Genomic DNA, 17,331 nt, shown 5'->3' with positions numbered 1-17,331 from the left:
TTCCCTTCTAGGGTCACCCCTTGGATGGGACTCTCCAGGGGTGTTCCTTTGTGCTCTTCTCTTTGTACCTCACCCCAAACCAGACTTCTGTCCTTCAGAAATCTCTTCCTGTCCAGCTGTCTCAAACCTTCTCTTACATCTCATTGGGAAGAAAGTTACAACACACACCCAGACAGTCTTGATTGGCTGACACTACATTCCTAAATTGGGCAACGTGACTCCTTTAGCTGAAGCCAAAACCCTCTTGCTAACAGGATACACTGCTTTGCAGAAAACTGCTAAGATAAAAATACCTCACAGCATAGCAGTAGAAATCTTACTCAGTGCATTACACTAAGAATTCAACAGTCAGATCCACTATTGAGCAGGTAGAATTGATGATTCATGACAAAGTCTAGTCTAATTGCTGCCTTTCAAAAGTGCTGCCAAATGTCAGGATTTAAAAACTAATCAGGATTAAAACATGAGAACTGAGAACGAATTCACCTAAAGCGATGCTGTACCTTCCATTTATTCTATATTTGGAATGCAGGAAATTGAGCAGTTTTGAGTTTTGTAATCTTATGTTTGAAGTACTAGAGCCGACGGCTTGATGTGCTTCCTTGAATTAATTCATTTTTTTTTTACCTCCCTCAAAGTTTCTCCCCATAGGTGTTTTGTGCAAGGATTATTGCCAATAGGTTCTATCACACATTATGGCCATTTTGAACAGTTAGTCCTAATGGTGCATTTAATGTAGATATTGATGATAATGGTTAAGCAACAAGCTTTACATTAAAATAAAAAAACATTTGCTGAGATTTGTTCCAACTGGTTCATCAGGCCGTTGACAGATTTTGGAGAATGTTGCCGGCCTTGAGGCCCTGAGTTATAGGGAGAGGTTGCGTAGGCTAAGAGTTCACTCCTTGGAGTGTAGAAGATTGAGGGATGACCATATAGAGCTGTATAAAATCAGAAGGGGCATCGATGGGGTGGATGCATGCAGTTCTTTCCCTACAGCTTGGCTCATCAAGAACTAGGGGGCATAGGTTAAAGGTGAGAGGGGAAAAATTTAATAGGAACCTGAGGGGTAACTTTTTCAAATTGTGTATATGGAATGAGCTGCCAGAGGAAGTAGGTGAGGCAAGTATGATAACAGCATTTAAAAAAGATTTAGTCACGTACATGGCTAGGAAAAGTGTACAGCAGGGGTTTCTAACCTGGGTTCCATGTACTCCTGGCATAAAAAAGGTTAGGAACCCTTTGTTTAGAGGAATAACACAGCCAAATAGGACTAGTGTGAATAAACATCTTGGTTGTTGTGCACAAATCGGGACGGAGGACTTGTTTTATTCTGTATGATTCTTTGACTCTGTGACAGTTCCAAAGAAATTGTTTCTTGAATTTAGTGACATTTTTCCAACTCTCTTGGCAGTGTGGGAACAGATATTCTGGAATTTGATATTATACATGTGGAATAGAACTCTTGAGGTGTGCATGGAAATTTGGAGGAATGAGTTTCTTGTGCATTTTGTGTTCATGTGTACTGTGTGAATCTTAAGTTTTATATAATGTGGCAGAATATTTCCTTTGTTGAATTTGCACAATAATTTTTTAAATTTATGATTTAATTTCCCTTTCAGAGTCATAGTCACAGAACAGTACAGTATAAAAACAGGCCCTTCCATCCATCTCGTCCATACCACACCATTTAAACTGCCTTGTCCCATTGTCCTGCACCTGGACCAGAGCCCTCCTTACCCATCCAGACTTCTCTTAAACATTGAAATCGAGCTCACATGCTCCACTTGTGTTGGCAAGCTTGTTCCACACCCACGACCCTCTGAGTGAAGAAGTTTCCTCTCATGTTCTCCTTGAACTTTTCACCTTTCACCCTTAACCCATGATCTCTAGTTATAGTCCCGCCTAACCTCAGTGGAAAAAACCTGCTTGCACTTACTGTACCTACACCCCTCATAATTTTGTATAGACAGACATACTTTATTGATCCCGAGGGAACTTGTGTTTCGTTACAGTCGCACCAACCAAGAATAGTGTAGAAAGATAGCATATAAAACCATAAATAAATAAATAATAATAAGTAAATTATTCCAAGTGGAAATAAGTCCAGGACCAGCCTATTGGCTCAGGGTGTCTGACACTGAGGGAGGAGTTGTAAAATACCTCTGTTAAATCTCCCCTCAATCTTCTACATTCCAAGGAATGAAGTCCTAACCTGTTCAATCTTTCCTTATCACTCAGGTCCTCCAGTTCCCGCTTACTGTTTATATTTCACTCTTGTAAATTAATGCAGGTTTCTCTGTAATTTCTACAGGTACGGTATAAGTCTGATCTAAGTTTCCTCAGAGGAGTTGCATGGATGACTCAGGGATCTCCACAGATTGAGACAGTGAAGAAGGCTGGTGCACTAATCAGCGAGGTAATTATACGCAGTCATTCAATCATATGTTAATACCTATGAATACAGCCAAATGAGACAACATTACTCTCAGGCCAAGGTGCAAAACACAGTACACCAGCCACACACAACACAAAGCACACATAATACATACAAGGTAGCAAGCACATATAAGACTCCAGTTAAATACAGCCACGCAAAAAAAAAGTACAGACCCTGGGTTCATGAATGCTACAAAAATCTGCAGCTAACCAAAATAGTTTGTCTTCTGCCAAGCAAACACTGGGGGCAGCACCAACTCCAGCCTGGATGCTGCACCGCATCCTCCCCAGTGAAGCACGTTGGTTTTGATGCCTCTCTCCTGGCAGCTGTAAGCACTGCAGCTTGAGGTCCAGTCCTTGCTATGACTAAGGCCACGCAGTTCCCCTGCTGTCTGCCAATAATATCAGTGAGTCGGACTTACAGCATACCACATTAATAAAGGGTCTTGCAATCACAAGTAAAGCCACGAGAACGGTCACTTGCTATTTAACTGCACACCTCTTTTGCACACTGACTCCTCCAAAGCCTCTCTGACACACTTCCTGACAAAGGTCATAAACTGTAGATGTCTTTCAACTAAATGAAAAGTGAATCTTTATTAATCAGATATCTATGAAGATTCCTGATAAACATTTTGTACTTTGAAAGTTGTGGCAAAGAATTTGTCAAGAGAATTGCAATTAAATATATGGTCATGGCATAAACTGAGTCTGTTTCTTTAGCTTTCCCTAAAAGGAATATAAAGAATTAATCTACTAAATGTACAGTGTATGGAAATATCCACATAAAGTTCATCTTTGTAGCCCCTGAATAAGGGCTTTAGTCAGTGTTAATTTGCTCTCCTGCTCATTTAGTGATGTCTGGTGTCCTTGGCAGAATTAGTTGCTATGTTTATCAGGAAAAGATTGGCACTGATAGGAGGGACACATGAAGATTAATATCACGCTACCAGTGTATTATAATCATCTCTGAGCAGAAGTGACATTCCTAGAACAGATATGGTGGAAGACAGTCTGATTCCATTAGGTACTTGGCTTTTTTTTTAGTTTCAACAGTATATTTAATTAAATTTTCCATTTCTTTGTTCTCTAGAAAAAGTACAGACAGCATCCTGATACCTTGAAGTTTACAAGTGTGACTGATTCAGCAGACATCATCCATGCTAAGACAAGCTACCTGCAATGCAGCGATGTACGTTAAGGGAGGGATTTGAAGTATCCTTTCAAGTGGCAATAATGTTTTGGTGCTGCGTCCAATTTTCCCCTTCAGATCTGAGATAGAACTTCTTCAGCAGAATAAGTAAATGTAGTTTGACAGAAGGGCAATAATTAATTCAGAGAACATACCTTGCTCTCCTTTTCTTTGACTGTAGCATTGAAAGCAAAGAGAAATCTATTGTAATTTTAGCATATTCACTGATTTTCTCACAGGAATGGGGAGCAAGATAGAGGCAAAAGAAAGCTGTGCTGTCAAATTTGATGCTGCCAGTGGCCTAATAGTAATTATTGCTTCAATGGTCCTGTCCCCAAGTGGGTGAATATAAAATTATAAACCCCAGCCAACGAAATACTTCCCCTTGGCACAAGTCTGGGTTGTGGGCTATGCTGCCTAGTGTGGTAGTAATGATAATCTGGCTATCACGAGGTGACAGCTTTACAGTTTATTCTGAGATTGGTGTGGAGGTTGGGAAAGGAGCAACAATGTTCTGTTGTTATCACTCTTCCTGACTTATAAGACCATAAGGTATAGGAGTAGAGTTAGGCCATTTGGTGCATTGGGTCTGGACCAAGGCTGACTTATTCTCCCTACAATTCCATTCTCCTGCCTTTTCCCCATAACCTTTGACACCCTTACTAGTCAAGAACCTATCAATCCTTTATTTAAATAAACCCAATGATTTGCCATCTGTGGCAATGAATTCCACAAATTCATAGCCCTCTGGCTGAAAAAATTCCTCATCTCTGTTCTAAAGGGATTTCCTATTATTGTGAGACTGAAGCTCCTTCTATTCCAAATTCTTATGGAAATTGCAATTTGGTCCAGGTCATCGCAGCCCAAAGATTAACGCTGAATGAAACTGGACATTCATACAATCATGCTGTAAGTCGGAGATACAAATGGAGTTATGATTTTAGGCCAACGGCCTTTTTCATCCTGCTCCCATTGTCCTATAAGTCTAACTTATAGCCTTAGGGTTTTGGATTTTCCTGCTCTCCCCCTCATTTTTGGCTGATGGCCTTGGTCTGCATAGTTGTCGATGGACCCAGTCTCAAGATAAGAGGAAAGGTATTTAGGACCGAGATGAGGAGAAATCTCTTCTCTCAGAAAATGGCATCCCTCTGGAATTCTTTATTCTAGAAGCCATGTTGCTGATTATATTTAAGCTAGATAGATATCTATGTATCAAGGAGCTTGGGAGAATGTGTGGAAACATATAATAAGATAAAGGATCAGCTGTGATTGCATTGTGGGAGAGCAGGATTGAAGGGATGAATGGCCTACTCTTGCTCCTATGTTTTGATGCAATAGTAAGTCGCTGCGTCTGTGTGACAAGTACTGTAACACTGTAGTACCCTGGACTGGTACAAGTGTTTATTTACTATCATCCTGCGAGTTATGTGGCTCTCATTGTGCCTGTACTCAGCTGCTGTAGAGCAGAGCAGCAATAGTGGGAGCAGCCAGGAAACAGAGAGTGCTAACATCGTATTTGCCTTCCTCAACATTGACTCAACCTGAAAATTAACCTTTAGGATGTTCTGCACAAGGATTCCCAAGTCTCTTTGCCTCTCAGATCTTTGGATTTTCTCCCTGTTTAGAAAATAATCTGCACATTTACTTCTACTGCCAGTGCATTAACATTGTATTTCATTTGCCACTCTCTTGCCCATTCTCCAAATCTGTCCAAGTCCTTCTGCAGCCTACCTGTTTCTTCAAAACTACCTGCCCCTCCGTCAATCTTTACATCATCTGAAAACCTGGCAACAAAGCCATCTATTCCATCGTCTAAATCATTGAAATACAGTATAAAAAGAAGCGGTCCCAACACCGAACCCTGCGGAGAACCACTAATCACTGGCAGCTAATCAGAAAAAGATCCGCTCACTGCTTCCTACCAATCGGCCAATGCTCTAACCATGGCAGAAACTTTCCTGTAATATCATGGGCTCTTAACTTGGTAAGCAGCCTCATGTGTGGCACCTTGTCAAAAGTTTTCTGAAAGTCCAAATATGCAACATCAACTGCATCTCCTTTATCTATCCTATGTGTAATCTTCTCAAAGAATTCCAACTGACAAAGAAAACCATGCTGACTTTGTCCTATCTTGTCCTGTTTCGCCAAGTACTCCATCATTTCATCCTTTACAATTGACTCCAACATCTTCCCAACCACTGAGGTCAGGCCAACTGGTCTATAATTTCCTTTCTGCTGCTTTCCTCCTTTCTCAAAGAGTAGAGACATTTGGCATCATGCCAGAGTCCAATGATTTTTGAAATATCATTACTTGTGCCTTCACAATCTCTACCACTACCTCTTCCAGAACCCTAGGGTGCAGTTCATCTGGTCCGGGTGACCTGTGTACCCTCAGGACTTTCAGATTTTTGAGCATCTTCTCCCTTGTAATAGTAACTGCACTCACTTCTCTTCCCTCACACCCTTCAACATCTGGCACACTGCCAGTGTCTTCCAGAGTGAAGACTGATGCAAAATACTCATTTAGTTCATCTGTCATCTCCTTGTCTCCTGCTATTATTTCTCTGACCTCATTTTCTAGTAGTCTTATATCCACTCTCATCTTTCTCATTTTTTACATATCTGAAAAAGCAGCCATTTGGGAGGTGTAGCCAAGATCTGGGGCCATCACTTGGGAAGGTGCTGTAGTGGGGAAGCTGTGCAACAGTATGATCTTGACCTACACAGAGAGAACAATCTGGAATTGTCAGGAGTCCTGTGAGCCTCTGCGCCCTTGCTGTAGAATGTTGGGTTTCTGGGTTTCTTGAGCACCTGTGTTTGCTAATTGCTGTGTTAACTAGAGTTGTTAAGCCCTTGTGATTTTTGTTTCATCTTGTCAAGTTAATTGTGACTGGCACGGGGGGGGGGGGGGGGGGTTTCTGCATTTTGTGATTATTTAAAGTGGACCTGATTAGTGCTTATCATGGGGTCCTTGTGTTGGGAATGATTTGTCTCAAGTGTCATTCAGTTGTGCCCCTGATGTTCTGGTGGAATTCCTATCTTGTTTCCGTTTCTAAATGGGAGTCTGCCGTTCCTTCGCACCTGGGTTCATTCATTGCCAGTGTGCATCATGAGAGGAATGAGAGTGCAGCCAAAGGGGCTGCTGATCATTTCAAATAACTCAATGGTCACAAACTTGGGAAACCCTGAGCTGTCAATGCGCCAGCGAAGTCTAAGCAGGATCTGGTGTCTCTAAAGGCCTGGCAGGCCTAGGTTCTTTGAGCAGGCCTCCAGCCATGAGGAACCCAGCTGACCTGGCTCAGGCAGCCCTAGTCATAACAACCTCTCTGATAGTGCAGTGCAACCTGCTGTGTGTGGAAGCAGTGTCGCAGCAGGCAACTGCTGGAAAGGCACTCAATGTTAGAAGACACATACTTAATAGTTTTGGAAGGTGTTTGAGCAGCAGCAGTCAGCTCTGAATTTGTGTAGATGGGTCACTCAGTGTCATCAGAGAGCTGATTTAAATTGTGTGTAAACCATTGGCCTAGCAATATATACTATGGGACCGTGCAAAGCAACAATGCTGTGGAGCTTGAAGATCCAGTTTATCAGGCAGGCAGAAATGTGGAATGCTTCGTTACTGACATTATTTATTGCAGGCCCCATGGTGTGTGAGGTCATGGTTACTAATAAAGCTGTTGCACGGCAGTGCTTTGTCCAGATTCACAACAAACATGATTTTAACTAGAGATGATCCCAGTAGAAAAGTGAATTTTGCATGCTTAATGCCAAAAAGGTGTCTGACCAGTTTCTAGGCTTTAGATCTTGACTATGTTGCTGGCATTTACCAGGTAAGTTATTCATTAAGCCACGACTGTTGTGGTATGGTGTTCTGGTACTGTTCAATGCACAGCCCTCTTTGGGTTTGATTAAATGTAAAAGTAAAACCCGGCCTAACCTGTTCATGGCAAATCTGAATTTGACTTGAGCCACGTGCATACATTCTTCTTTTCCTCAGGGTCCTGACTCAATCATGACACAAGTATAACAATCAGGTTTAATATCACCAGTTTATGTCATGAAATCTGTTGCCTTTGTGACACCAGTACAATGAAATACATGGTAATGATAAAGGTCATGAATTATGTGAACATGAATATCCAGTCCCAATAAAAAGTATTCACCCCCCCCTCCTTGAAAGCCTTCATGTTTTATTGTTTTACAACTTTGAATGACAGAGGATTTAATCTGACATTTGTTTGACACTGATCAACAGAAAAAGACTTCCGTGTCAAAGTAAAAACAGATCTCTACAAAGTTATCTAAATTAATTACAAATATAAAACATATGATAATTGATTGTACAAGCATTCACCCCCTTCAAGTCAGTATTTAGTAGATGCACCTTTGGCAGCAATTACAGCCTTGAGTCTGTGTGGATAGGTCTCTGTCAGCTTTGCATATCTGGACGCTGCAATTTGTCCCCATGCTTCTTTACAAAATTGTCAAGCTCTGTTAGATTGCATGGGGATTATAAGTGAACAGACCTTTTCAAGTCCAGCCATAAATTTTCAATTGGATTGAGGTCTGGACTGACTTGGCCACTCCAGGACATTAACTTTGTTGTTTTTAAGCCATTCCTGTGTAGCTTTGGCTTTATGCTTGGATCATTGACTTGCTGGAAAACAAATCTTCTCTCAAGTTGCAGTTCTCTTGCAGACTGAATCAGGATTTCCCTGTATTTTGCTGCATTCATTTTACTCTCTGCCTTCACAAGCCTTCCAGGGCCTGCTGCAGTGAAGCATCCCCACAGCATGATGCAGCCACCACCATACTTCAGGGTAAGGATGGTGTGTTTTTGATGATGTGTGGTGTTTGGCTTATGCCAAATGTAGTGTTTAGTCTGATGGCCAAAAAGCTCAATGTTGGTTTCTTCAGATCATTGAACCTTCTTCCAGCTGACTTCAGAGTCTTCCACATGCTTTCTGGCAAACCCTAGCCACGATTTCATGTGAGTTTTTTTTTCAACAGTGGCTTTCTCTTTCCCACTCTCCCATAAAGCTGCAACTGGTGAAGCACCCGGGCAACAGTTATTGTAATTGCAGTCTCTCCTATCTCAGCCACTGAAACATGTAACTCCTCCAGAGTTGTCATGGGTCTCTTGGTGGCCTCCCGCACTAGTTCTCTTCTTGCATGATCACACGGTTTTTGAGGATGGCCTGCTCTAGGCAGATTTACAGCAGTGCCATATTCTTTCCATTTCCTGATGATTGACTTAACTGTACTCCAAGGGATATTCAGTGGCTTGGAAATGTTCTTGTATCCATCTCCTAACGTGTGCTTTTCAACATCTATTTTGTGGAGTTGCTTGGAGTGCCCTGTTGTCTTCCTGGTGTAGTTTTCACCAGGATACTGACTCACCAGCAGTTGGACCTTCCAGATACAGGTGTATTTTTACTACAATCAATTGAAACATCTTGACTGTACATAGTGATTTAACTAATGATGTGACTTCTAAAACCAATTGGCTGCACCAGTGATGATGTGGTGTGTCATATCAAAGGGGGTGAATACTTACACAGTGAATTATTTTGTGTTTTATATTTGTAATTAAGTTAGATCACTTGTAAAGATCTGTTTTCATTTTGCCATGAAAGAATCTTTTTCTGTTGATCAGTGTCAAAAAGCCAAATTAAATGTTGTAAAACAATAAAATATGTAAACTTCTGGGGGGTGTAAATACTTTTTATAGATAATAGATGTATATAAACAGTACATTTATATACAGTTACATTAAATAAGTAGTGCAAAAGTAGAAATAAAAAGGTAGTAAGTTAATGTTTATGGGTTCATTGTCCATTCAGACATCTGATGGCACGTGGGGAGAAGCTGTTCCAGAACCATTGAGGCAGGCTTGTGTTCCTCCTCCTTGATGGTAGCATTGAGAACAGGGCATGTCCTAGATGATGTTGGCACTTAGTGATGGATGCTGCCTTTCTGAGGTATTGCCCGTTGAAGATGTCCTGGATACTATCGAGGTTAATGCCATGATGAAGTTGACTATGTTTACAATTCTGCAGCTTACTTTGATACTGTGTCTTAGCTCCTCCCCCTCCCCCTCCTCCCCCTCACAGATTCCGAGATGGCTGTTAGTTTGTCACAGGAAATACAAGAAATGTTGAAGACAGGAGAGATGTGATAATATTCAGCAAATTACCCAGCCCAAGCTGAGCTGAATCCAAATGCTTTATTGGAATGTACAGTCAGCCCAGTCCAATCAAGTACCTATAATTGGGTCATTTGGGCTTGAGCTGGGGAGACTGATTTAATCTTAAGTGCTTAATTAATTTCTTCCAGTCATTTAAGCCAAATCAAAGTCCAGTTCCATCGCTATAATCTGGTTCTGATGTTTATTGTACAAATGAAGTAACAGAGTTTGACTTTTTGGAGAGGTGAAAGAGAATATTCTAATGTAAGTTAACAATGAACTTTTCAAATGGAGTTTTTTTGCCTACAAATTAAGTTTCCAAGTGTTGACTAATCATCTTTAGAAGTAGCAAGCAATGATTATCTTTATTCGATGTTGCAATGAACAATCTTTAACGTGATAGTAATGGACCAGTTGGGCTGAAGGGCCTGTACGTGTGCAGGGGCACTTTGTGACTTCTTTGGCCTGATATAATTTATTTCGCTATTAATGGTATCTTCTGTCTCAAATTCAGTGCTGGACATGTCTAAATATAATCAATTTAGAATTAAATTTTCAGTTACTGGTATCATGTATCAGTCAAGAAAAGTAATAAGTGTTCCCATAAGTTGACAGCGCATTAGAAACCATATAAGGTAAATCTGGTAAATATCCAAGTAGGCTTGTTTGTTATTCAGTCAAATGGCTGCTTTTGGCCTTTACTGGTCAACAGTGAGCTAATGGCAACTGCACCTCCATTTGGAGGGAGAACTGAGTTTGAAATCTAATTTAGTGGTGCACTGTGTTTCAGAGATTGTACCGATCCAGATATGCACAGACTATGCACAGATCTACGATACCACCTGACCACCCTGATTTCAAGCGAGCGCGAATCAACGCCTACAACATCAGTGATGTAAGTCGCCGGACTCAGCTTTATTTCTCACATAGATGAACTTGTACTACTTCTGCTCTGCCCCACCTCCTTATTTTGGCTTCTGCCGCCTTACTTTCCATTCCTGCTGAAGGGTCTGGGCCTGAAGCTCTGACTGTTTTTTCCTCTCCATAGATCAGGAGTTCCCAACTTTGTTATGCCATGGACCGATGCCATTAAGGAAGTGGTCCATGAACCCCTGCCATAGATGCTGACTGAGCCATTGGATATCTACCTATGCATGAGAAGAGTTGGAATAGAAAAGTAACTAACAGCCAGATGATTTAATAGGCAGCTTTCTATAATCTAACACTGTTAATTTCACCGCAGCATTCATTTTTGGTGACAGTGAGGGTTTAGTATGAACTTGAAGTGAATAGTAATTGTTATAGACAGCCAGTTTTGTGGATTACTGCCAGCAGCTGGTGTCTGATGTTACTTTGTTGGATTCCTGATTTCAGCTCAAATGCTGTAAGAAAGCAACACAAAGGTGATTGCTGCTTCTCTATAGGACCAATTGTTCCAGACCAACCTTGAGCACCTCTCACTATTCATTCAGGGTTTTGACGGGGAACTGAGAATGCTACCTCCAGCGTGGTAATGAGAACCAGATGTGAGAGATGTTCTATTGCATAAAGTAAATTTTTGATTTTAATATTACAGAAAGCTTACAGGACATCTTGGGAACAGATAAGGGCATTGGGTTACGACCTTCGACTGGATGCTATTCCCTTCCAGACAGCCAAAGCATCCAGGGAAATAGCCAGTGATGTAAGAACTATTTCCTTTAAAATGTAAACAATTTAGCTCAATTTGCATCTACTGTTTATATTAAAAATTGAGTACTACGTTTTACTTGAAGATAAGAAAAACTAAAAGATTCTTAATGTCTGAATCACAAAAAATTAATGAGATGCAATCCATTAAGAAGTCTGTTACTTTTAAAATTTGTTTAGATTTTACCATGCAATATTTTTGATGAATATCATTGAATACATTAGATTTTTGGAATGGTTTTCACGTAATGTTATTATATTATTACTGCCCATTATGCCACTGGCATTTAGGACAGCAAATGTCCTCCATCTCTGGCAGTGTTCAGGTCTTCCCTTGTCGTTCTGGTAGCTTCTTAATAGTTTTCACTGCTGTCTGCCATGCGGGTCCCAGGTTGAGACTGAAGAACTGAGCTGAACCCCAGAACCTGGAGGACCAGTGGACCACTCTTGGTCTGGCCTCTACCCTTCGCCTTGTTTGGCATGGGTGACCCTAGCAAGAGCCAAAGCATAAAGCCCTGACTCCAGCCAACATAGCTCTCTGGGTCATTGAGGCATACAAGCCTCCGAACCATGACAAGGTTGTGGTCCACATAATGTACACAAAAGCAATATTGACTATTTGTGTTTGTCTTTTATAAAAGAGTATTTGCTATCAACCACAGATTTTAAATATGGGTTTTAATGACTGCTCAGAATTGGAATTGGTACCATTGTATTGATAAATAAAATGATTTTGACATAATAAAATTATAAGCTTGATCTTTATAGCATTAGATGCATGTAACAGCATTTGGTTTTAAAATTTTCTTTCTCTGGTAGTACAAATACAAGCAAGCATTTGTGCAGGAGAGAGGCCAACAGATAGGCTGCCGCACTGTTGACGATGACAGAAAAATGAGGCATTTCCTGGCTGCCAGTAGACTCCAGAGTGCAACTGAATACAAGAGGCAATTTGAGGAGGGCAAATCCAAGTACCGAATACACATGGACCAGCCTGGCTTTGTACAAGCTAAAAGAAGCCAGGAACAAGCCAGTAACATTAACTACAGGCAGCACCTACATCATTGGACATGTGACCCAGAGCAACTGAATGTGAAGCATGCTCGAGAAGCTTACAAACTACAAAGTGATGTAAGTAATGATTGTTTTCCTAAACAATCTTGAACAAAAGTTTGAAAACACAAGGCAAGTTCTTTTGCAAGGTCAAGGGGAAACAGCCTTGTATATGTGTTTTCCTTACACTTATGAAGCAAGGTTCAGACAAAACCATGTAGTTACATTATAAATAAGTTCATTTAGTATGCATTTATTATGTCACAGCATGTAGGAACCATAACAATTCTTTTGGCCCTTGACTAGAAGTGCTCAGGTAAGGACTTTGTTGAAACTGTCCATGAGAAAAACAGGAATGTTTCAAGCTCAGTGTACAAAGGACGGCCGTGATGGGTTCTTGGTAATATGGCGAATCAGGTTTATTGTCACAGACCTGTTGTGAAATTTGTTTAATTTTTTTTATTGAGATACAGCATAGAATAGACCCTTCCAGCCCTTCATGCTGCGCTGCTCTGCAATCCCCCAATTTAATCCTAGCCTAATCACAGGCCAATTTACAATGGCCAATTAACCTACCAACCTTCCACAGTCCTTGGACTGTGGGAGGAACCCAGAACATCCAGCAGAAACACACACTGGGAGAACGTACAAACTCCTTACAGGCGGCAGCAGGAATTAAGCCTGTACTGTAGTGTTGTGCTAAACACAATGTTAATGTATGGTGTTTTATGGTAGCAGTGAAGCTATTATAAATTGTGCAAAAGAGGGATAGTGAGGTAGTGTTCATGGAGCGTTCAGAAGTCCAATATCAGGGGCATTTAGGGTGGCAATGAAAATCCCCCATCTCAGGATGTTCAAGGCTTCCTTCATCGTGTCAGTAGCTTCCTTTCAGTTTTAACTACTGTCAGTCATGCAGGTCCCAGGTTGAGACTCAGGAATACCATTATATTCAGATGTAGAAGGATTCTTCATTGTTGTTTCTGTAACAATTTTGTTTCACCAGTCAGAGTTGTTAGCCCTGAGCGGAACTCCTGAACCTGAAGGATTGGTGGGCCATTCTTAGCCTGGCCTCTATCCTTTGACCCATTTAGCGTGGGTGACCCTACCAAAAGCCAAAGCATAAAGTCCTTACTCCAGCCAACATAGCTCACTGGGTCATTGAGGTACAAAAGCCTCCAAGCCATGACAAGGTTGTGGTCCTCTTAGAGGAGTTTACGATACACAAGACCATAACACATAGGAGCAGAATTAAGCCATTCAGCCTTAACATCTGCCAGACGATGCTGAGGATGTTCTACGAGTCTGTGGTGGCCAGTGCTATCATGTTTGCTGTTGTGTGCTGGGGCAGCAGGCTGAGGGTAGCAGACACCAACAGAATCAACAAACTCATTCGTAAGGCCAGTGATGCTGTGGGGGTGGAACTGGACTCTCTGATGGTGGTGTCTGAAAAGAGGATGCTGTCCAAGTCGCGTGCCATATCGGACAATGTCTCCCATCCACGCCATAATGTACTGGTTAGGCACAAGAATTCATTCAGCCAGAGACTCATTCCACCGAGACGTAACACTGAGCGTCATAGAAAGACATTCCTGCCTGTGGCCATCAAACTTTACAACCCCTCCCCCGGAGTGTCAGACAGCCTGAGCCAATAGGCTGGTCCTGGACTTATTTCCACATGGCATAATTTACTTATTATTTAATTATGGTTTTATATTGCTATAATTCTACACTATTTTTGGTTGGTGCGGCTGTAACGAAACCCAGTTTCCCTCGGGATCAATAAAGTCCATCTGTCCGTCAAAGAAGCCAACATAACTGGAAAATAAGACTGAACTATATGAAGGCATAAATTAGCAAATTCAGTATAAATATTGAAGTCACAATTCTCCTCACTAACTACTGGAATCCATACTGGAGCGTAAGATGTTGCAAAGTGCTTTTCTGTCCTGAGTGATTGTGGGGCAGGGTGAGCTGGAGTTTTGATTGACTGTAAATGTTTTCCTAGGTTGCATACAAATCTGACCTTAACTGGACTCGTGGGATTGGTTGGACACCTCCCGGTTACCATAAAGTTGAAATGGCCAGGCGTGCTGCTAACATGGCTTATGCCCAAGGGCTGGACCCTCAGGAAGCTGCTATTCAATATGAGCAATTCATGGTGAGTAGTTTTACATTACAACACCGAACATATCCTTTCATCTTCCTCACATTTATGTGCCTATCTAAACATCTCTTAAAAGCCTTCAATATATTTGCCTATACCACCGAACCAGGCTGCACATTCCAGACATCCTCCACTTTCTGAGTAAAAAAATTATCCCTCACATGCCCTTTGAACCTACCCTCTTTCACCTTCAATACATGCCCCATTAGGACAGGGATTCCCAACCCTGGGGTTCATGCACCCCTTGCTTAATGGTAGGAGTTCATGGCATAACAAAGGTTGGGAACCAATGTTCTCTCTGAAGTGTGCACTTGCCCATAATGGAATTTAAAATGCATACAAAAGGTTGTCACCCTCTACCTCATTGGCATGTTAAGTATATTTCACAATCATGCACAAACACATTTCCTTTTCCGGTTTCTTATGTGGACAGTGTGAACAATGTGGAGTTTGTGACAATTTGTTTGCAGATTTTGAAACTGGCTTATTTATGTTGTTTTTATTGAAGAAATTATTCAGTGAGCACATGTTGTTGCCACTGGGCAAAAATTGCACAATACAAGATTTTTGTGCACACTAGTCATTACAAATTGGAGGGAACATTGTTGGGAACCCCTGAGTTAGGGCATGTGACAAATTATTGGGTCAGTCAATAATTATTGATGATAAGATACCCATCAAAACCATCATAATCAGTGCAAAGATTGCTGGAAATCTGAAATAAAATGCCAGAGACTCTGAGTAGAACAAGCTGCAGAGAGGGGGGAGAGAGTTAACATTTCATTTTGACCCAGAATGTGAACTCCACAGATGCTGCCCGACCACTGAATGTTCCCAGTACTTTTCTGTTTTATTGTCATCAGTATAAAATCATTCTCTCCGACAGTCACCATAACCAAAACCCGTCAAGATATTTGCAGGAATAACCAGGATCTGCTCCTGTTCTGACCCTGTAAGTCCACAAGAATCTGTGTGGTGATGTGGAGCATCAGGCACTTTGTGAAATTTCTCTGCCTTTATAATGATAGACAACCAGGTATCACAGCACATAAACTTTTGAAGAATATTCTTTTTGTCTGATGTATTAGTGGTTTCCGTGCTTTGAAGAAATAGCTCTGAATCTGTGCATCAATGGCATAGGTTCATTAAAGGAACATTATACATTGAAAGCATATAAGTGAACCAGATAATATATGATCTAAATTTAAACTGTATGTTCCCTGAGTAATATTGAGTGTGATAAGAAATGAGTTCACCAAAAATAAAGCTTTAATATGACAGCCACAGTCAAAATGAAAGCATCAGAGAATTAAGAATATCATACTTAACATTCAACATCTGATGTCAAATGAAGATCTTAATAAATATCAGATTCAGGTTAAGCTGTGCTTATGCACTTGGAGTTTTACTGACCTACATCTATTCCTGCAAGGATCAATGCTTTTGAATACAAAATATTAAACTGGAACTTTGGGAATCATTCCGGTGAGTAGTTTGCTCATGTTTCAAAAAGCTGAATGAACAACGTGAACCCTTGAAATGAATGGGCAGAATACAGAAGTGCACTGTGCACCCTGGCTTCAGATATGTCCTCTGGCAGATGAGACTCCCCAGGAGAGCAGCAAGTTAAATAAGCACCTTTTAAACTACAAGAAATCATTTATATGTCTGTGTACTCAGAATGATGTGATGGGGTCTAATCATATTACATTGAAGGACAATGTAAAGTACCCTAAATTTCTGAAGTTTTAATGCTTGGAGCTATTCTTTGTGCTTTCTTGATGGTTGCACTGGAAAATGATTGATGTCTTATGGAATGTGACTGAAATGTATTAACACAGAATTATTATGCATGAATCCAAAAGCTCACATTCCCCTTTTTGTTATCAGCGAGCTCAAGCAAACAGGAGTACAGAAGAATTTCAGCGGACAGATGTGATGCCAGATGCAACTGAAATACTTCAAGCAAAAAGATTCAAGATGAAACCCAGTGAAAAATAAAATGCTCACATGGCTAATTGCTGCCCTACTTTTTAAATGGCATATTTCCCCAACATTATATATAAGCTACATTTAATTTTTAGTCAAACTTTGCATACATAATTAATGCACCTTCTGCACTGCCAGGTACTTCTCTTTATTAATTTTCTATTCAGTCATGCATTAAACAATTTTAAATTGTAATTTTTGTCTAATTTTTAAAAAAGTATGCATTAAAAGTGATAGAAGTCTTAAAGTATATTGTGGTTTGTAAATGTTATTCGCCTGTTCGATAGAATAACTCATTTTGCATTAGCACAGGGTCATATTTGATTCAGAGTTCACCATAAGTGATGGGGAGGCTTTCTTTGTTAAGCAATCAATACTCAAACCATTGAAGGTGCTTCAACAAAGTCTACTTAACTTTTGACCATCAGGTGGCCAAAATCTACCTTCAGAATTGGCCTTCAGTGATGCCTGAAGTATGAAAAGGACACTTTGCAGAGGACTTAGAAAGTCTGCTGAAGTGGAAATTCGGTTTGTAGGTTAGACGTGTTAGAGGACAAGTCCAGACAGAAGGAAGATGGGCATCAGCAATGGGCTGGAAGATTTTCCTAATGCAGCCAT

General features: G+C 40.8%; 1 protein-coding gene across 7 annotated transcripts in view; it reads left to right on the top strand.

Moving 5' to 3' along the window:
• Window positions 1-16,880, top strand: part of nrap (nebulin-related anchoring protein) — a 129,224-nt gene extending 112,344 nt beyond the window's left edge. For all 7 annotated transcript variants that reach the window (XM_059947878.1, XM_059947881.1, XM_059947879.1 and 4 more), the window contains 7 exons: window positions 2,315-2,419; window positions 3,533-3,631; window positions 10,609-10,713; window positions 11,395-11,502; window positions 12,327-12,638; window positions 14,566-14,718; window positions 16,615-16,880. In XM_059947878.1, the coding sequence (XP_059803861.1) occupies window positions 2,315-2,419; window positions 3,533-3,631; window positions 10,609-10,713; window positions 11,395-11,502; window positions 12,327-12,638; window positions 14,566-14,718; window positions 16,615-16,725 (993 nt within the window). In that variant the 3' untranslated portion in view covers window positions 16,726-16,880. The remainder of the gene's footprint in view (window positions 1-2,314; window positions 2,420-3,532; window positions 3,632-10,608; window positions 10,714-11,394; window positions 11,503-12,326; window positions 12,639-14,565; window positions 14,719-16,614) is intronic.
• Window positions 16,881-17,331: the final 451 nt, after the last annotated feature.

The sequence above is a fragment of the Hypanus sabinus genome, chromosome 22, assembly GCF_030144855.1.
Source record: "Hypanus sabinus isolate sHypSab1 chromosome 22, sHypSab1.hap1, whole genome shotgun sequence".
Lineage (NCBI taxonomy): Eukaryota > Metazoa > Chordata > Chondrichthyes > Myliobatiformes > Dasyatidae > Hypanus > Hypanus sabinus.
This window is presented reverse-complemented; position numbering and strand designations above follow the sequence as displayed.